Genomic DNA, 5,192 nt, shown 5'->3' with positions numbered 1-5,192 from the left:
CATATAGTTTTTCTCAGAATTCAGGATCCATGTGCCAGGCTCTGTCATGACGACTCATGCCGTTAGCTGATTGCCGTTGCCGCTCCCTGTTTTTGTTATAGATACAAAGGAAATATTGGTAATGGAGAGGAACATCCTTCTGGTTTTTCTGTGGAGTAAGATGCACACGGTTATCGTTTATTGTCAATATCCTTTGAACCACATAATTGTGGCAATGTGACAACCATGGTTAGATTTAATTTTTTTGTCACATTGACCAAAGATAAGCATCAAAATTCGAACCACCTTTACTATTTCTGTTGTAGAACTCGGAGCCTATTTTTAAAAAAAACTGAGAACTCTTGGAGCGTATTTGTTTTGTAGACCTCCATAATGCACAAGGATAAAAATAACACATGATTGCAGTGCTATGGTTTTAAATGTTCTACATAACTTAAATGATGCTTCATTTTGTATGAAAAAAATAACGATCTTGACTTTAGACTATTGCATAGCTATTACAACGCACGCCACTCAACATTTTTCACGTCAGGCATGATGTCATGACAAGTCAAAGCACGCAACAACATCAAACAGTCCACTGGTGGGCGGGCATGTCGCGCGAGAAGACTGTGTTACAAATGTTTCCATAAATTTAGGGAGCGGTCTTTCCATCAAGTTATAAGATAGTTTCTAGGTAAAACATTTTTAAAAATACTGAGAAAGAAATCCTTACCAAACAGCGAATCAAACTTCTCATATGGATATTTAACAAATGTGCAAAATCCATCAAAAATATTGTAATACTTCTGAATCAAAAATCCTTTAGTAAAAAATAATACGCCTAGAAGAAAAGGTTCAAAGCAAGAGTAATTATTTATAAAAAAAAGATCGATTGGCAATGCAGAGGAACAACTTTCTGGGTTTTTTTCATGGGGTAAGATGCACGCGGTTATCATTTATTATTGTCAATATATCCATTGAACCACATATTTGAGGTATTGGGACAATTTGGGTTAGATTTAATTTCCTTGTCACACTGAACCAAAGTTAACCATCAAAATTCAAACCAGATTTACTCTTCTATTATAAAACTCGAAGCCTCTTTGGTTTGTAAGAACTTCCTACTACATAAGTATAAAAGTAATATAAGTTTATCATGTCATGCTTTAAAATTCCTACATTACTTAAGTGATATTTAGTTGTACATAGAAAAAAAAGAATAACGCAGAACGATCAATTGACGCCACAACCATTGGAGTGGGCTACGCCGCACCGAAAGACCGACTGATGTCACAACCATTGGCGCGGGCTACGCCGCACCGAAAGACCAGTTGACGTATTGGCATGGCTGCGCGGCGCCGCATCGAAAGACCGATTGATGTCACAACCATTGGCGCGGGCTGCGCCACACCGAAAAGACCAGTTGATGTATTGGTGTGGGCTGCGCGACGTCGAAAGACCGATTGATATCGCAACCATTGGCGCGGGCTGCCGCGCACCGAAAGACCAATTGACGTCACACCATTGATGCAGGCTGCGCGGCACCGAAAGACCGATTGATACCACAACCATTGGCGCGGGCTGCCGCGCACCGAAAGACCAATTGACGTCACACCATTGATGTGGGTTGCGCGGCGCCGAAAGACCGATTGATGTCGCAATCATTGGTGTGGGCTGCGCCGCGCCCAAAGACCCGTTAGCGTCACAAACCATTGGCTCGGGATGCGCCACACTGAAATACCAATTATCGTCATAAACCATTGGCGCGGGCTGCGCCGCATCGAAATTCTGGTTGCCGTCACAATCACTGGCACTGACTGCACCGCCCCGAAACACCAGATTATAGAGGTACTACTATAAACTTAGGAAGCGGTCATAAATATAGAGGACTGGATTATCAACATATTTTTAAATACTTTTAAATTGGAAAATCTTGAACAAAAATACTAAAGCCGGAGGAAATGCCTGGACGCCGTTAAGTGAAGCATGGGAGAGGGGGCGACGCGTGTTAACGTTGAAGAATCCTCCTCCCCGCGCCGTCGTTGTTTAATGCTATAAATAAAGCTAGTCAGAGAGACCGAGGAAGGCCCCAGCAGAAACGTCGCCTCTTCTCCACCGCCGGCCCACAAAATCCCAAGGCCTCTCCCTCCTCTCTCCTCGCTTCCCTTCTCCTTCTCCGACCGACCGCCATGGCCCTGGACTCCGTCCCTTCCTACCCCAGCGACCTGGGATCCAGCGGCAGGGCAACCAGGACCCAGCAAAGAATCCGGTACGCTCCCGCGGTTTGCCCTGTCAATTTCTCGCAGCAGAAGGTCGATGCTTTGCGCTTCAGTTTCTTGATTTCCCTTTTCTGCTCTTGCCGTCGCTCTGCGTGGTGACGCCAGGAAGGAGGAGCGAACGTGGACGGCGGACACCTACGCGCCGTACGACGACGGGCACCAGTGGAGGAAGTACGGCGAGAAGAAGCTCTCCAACTCCAACTTCCCGAGGTCTGCTTCTTGGCCGATTCGCTCCATTCCCCCAAGCTCCATGTTTTTCCTATTCCCGTTCATGCATGTGTTGCCTGTGTGGGGTCAAGTAATTTCAAGTAGAACGGTTGGTTTCTAGGTGTTGGTAGATCTACTGGTGAATTAGCAGGGACTGAAATTGGGCGAATTTACCGAGGGCGTGTGTTGATCTGGGACATTTGGGGGGGCCTGGACCTTCTGCTCCCTTTTCTAACAGGAAGAATTCCTAGCTCGCTATATCAGGAAAATTAGCCAATATGCATGCAGGATCATCTTTTTAGTCTACTATAGGTGGAGAACATGTCTCTCTCTCTCTCTCTCTCTCTCTCTCTCAGATATAATACATGTTTATTAACTAGTAATCTTTAGTTTCTATAACATTATACATAGAAATAGAAACATTTCTTTGTATGCAGCTTGTGAATGGGCCAGATATTAAAATCAAAATAATTGAACTTGTTTTTTTTTGGAATAATAAAACTTCATCAGTCCCACAAATCACATCGCCGCTTACCGCACCCAGAGTTTGTGTATTAGCAGGCGGTCTGGTCAATGTATTTGATTCTTTGCAGCAAACTCTGTTGTGGACATAACATATTGCGTGGTTTTCCACTAGTTACTTCTTGGCGGAACTAGAATGCGACAAGTGTCGGCATAGCCCTTAATCAAGTGGAAAGTAAAGGCATGCTCGTCAAGACGTCAACTAAAAACTGTTTATGTAATCGGCGTAGGGACCTTCACAGCGGCAATCTCTTACGTAATTGACAACCCAGCAAGACAAATAAAAATCCAAAAGGTGTTGGCTCGCCATACGGATAAAAAAATTGCAACTGGACCTCCTTTGTTGCCTGTCATTTGCAAGTCGTTTGAAATCTAATATATATCACTAGCAGACTAGAAGTTTCCTCATTTGTTTTGCCCACTTGTCCTGATTCAAGTCTGGAACCTTTAGCATCATGCCGACGGTCTCAGCTAATACTTCTTTTACTTCCTTGGAGACTGGCTGGCCCGTGATGCGACCCAACATCGATCCTGTTAGTCCATCAAGAGACTGGTCATAGATGTTAACGTTTCTTCTTTTAGAAAGCGGTAGATAAAAGGTCCCCAAAGCGTGTGGTACTATGGAACATTTTGGCCTAATTTTAATAGATTGAACGCTGATGGGGGGAGAGGTGAAAATAAACACATGATTTAACGATTGTGCTTCTTTATAGGAATGTTGTAAGTAATGTTACTCTATGCACGTATGCTTAGTTGCTTACTTAAAGTACTCAAATGTGAAGAAGAATAAGGCAAGTTGGCAGAGGAAAGGTGTCAAAATTTACTTGTACTTTCCTCAAAAAGAAAATTACTTGCACTGTCATTAAATGGGACACTGCACCACAGAAGCCACCCAAATGTATGCGCTCTCGAATGCAACTATTGTATGTCTATACTTCCCTAACTAGTCCTGGAAACGCATTTGCTCTTGAATGCAACTATTATCTGCCTGTATTTTGTCAAAGATTTCTTCTGTTTCCTTCGGGAGTGGAAATTTAAATCTGCGTCGTGCATTTGCAGGTTCTACTACAGATGTACCTACAAGACTGACCTGAAGTGCCCTGCGACAAAACAAGTCCAACAGAAGGACATGAGCGACCCACCATTGTTCACGGTCACTTACTTCAACCATCACAGCTGCAACACCACCTCGAGGCCCATCGGCAGCGCCCCAGACACCACTGAGCAGTCGTCCTCGAGGAGGGCAGTGTCCATCTGCTTCGGGTCGCATGCCACCGGCGAGCAGCCGACATTCCTAACGTCGCCGGGCACACTGCAGTCACCAGCGAGCACAACCAACCAACAGAACGACAGAGGCGCTTACGGTCACCAGTTTCAGTGGACAGACACATCACCGTCGGCAGGCGATGCCCCAGTCAAGATGGAGACCGACAGTCTCGCCGGAACAGGCGCTTCGTCTGGCGCTGCTAGCGGCCATGCTCTGTCGAGGACACTGCTGCCGATCGGCCAGTCGAGATGCATCGAGTACTTTCAGTTCTTGTGATGGAAGTGTGCTGGGGAGCTCCTTGGTCCTTGTTGCAGGTCGAGTCTGAGTAGCGACGACTGCTGTTCCGAAGTTCTGAAGGATCCACATCGAGAGATTACTGCCGCTGCTGCCACCGCTGTTCTTTTGCTTCCTTTGCATTCAGATTCGAGCCAGATTTGTGTGCTTGGATGATGTAAAGAACTAGACTGAAGTTTATTTATTTATCTAGTAGTACATCACCTTGAAAAAGAAAGGTAATGTTTCCCATTTGGAAGTAGTTTGGCTGGCCGCTCGGTCACTAATGAAGTACTGCAAAGTTCAGATTCCCTGGATACGTGTGTTGGTTTATGCAACTTACTACCTCTGTACACTAATGCAAGATGTTTCTGCAAGTACTACCACTGTACACTAATGCAAGATGTTTCTGCAGCAACATCTTACATTAGTGTACAGTGGTAGTACTATATTACTCCCTCTGTTCACAATATAAGATATTTTGCATATTCCGATATGGGCTATGTTGAACCGGTATGGGCCCAAGCCCATCTCCTTATCACTTAGGGCCCAAGCCCGTGTGTAGGTGCTGACCTAGAAAGGGGCATCCAGCCCTCCCGTTCCTAGTAGAGCCGCCATACACGAGAGACCTCGCGCAGGTCACAAGACACCATGAGCTCTCA

At 45.3% G+C, this 5,192-nt stretch overlaps 1 protein-coding gene across 1 annotated transcript; it reads left to right on the top strand.

Moving 5' to 3' along the window:
- Nucleotides 1–2,052: 2,052 nt before the first annotated feature.
- LOC100049029 (WRKY transcription factor 55) lies at nucleotides 2,053–4,847 on the top strand. Its single transcript, XM_044518238.1, has 3 exons — nucleotides 2,053–2,251; nucleotides 2,367–2,471; nucleotides 4,050–4,847. Exons 1-3 carry the CDS (start codon nucleotides 2,172–2,174, stop codon nucleotides 4,531–4,533), a joined length of 669 nt encoding a protein of 222 aa, XP_044374173.1. The 5' UTR covers nucleotides 2,053–2,171; the 3' UTR covers nucleotides 4,534–4,847.
- The last annotated feature ends 345 nt before the right edge of the window (nucleotides 4,848–5,192 follow it).

Source organism: Triticum aestivum, chromosome 4D, assembly GCF_018294505.1.
Source record: "Triticum aestivum cultivar Chinese Spring chromosome 4D, IWGSC CS RefSeq v2.1, whole genome shotgun sequence".
NCBI classification, from domain to species: domain Eukaryota; kingdom Viridiplantae; phylum Streptophyta; class Magnoliopsida; order Poales; family Poaceae; genus Triticum; species Triticum aestivum.
The sequence above is the reverse complement of the archived record's forward strand: the minus strand, read 5'-3'. Positions and strand labels throughout refer to the sequence as shown.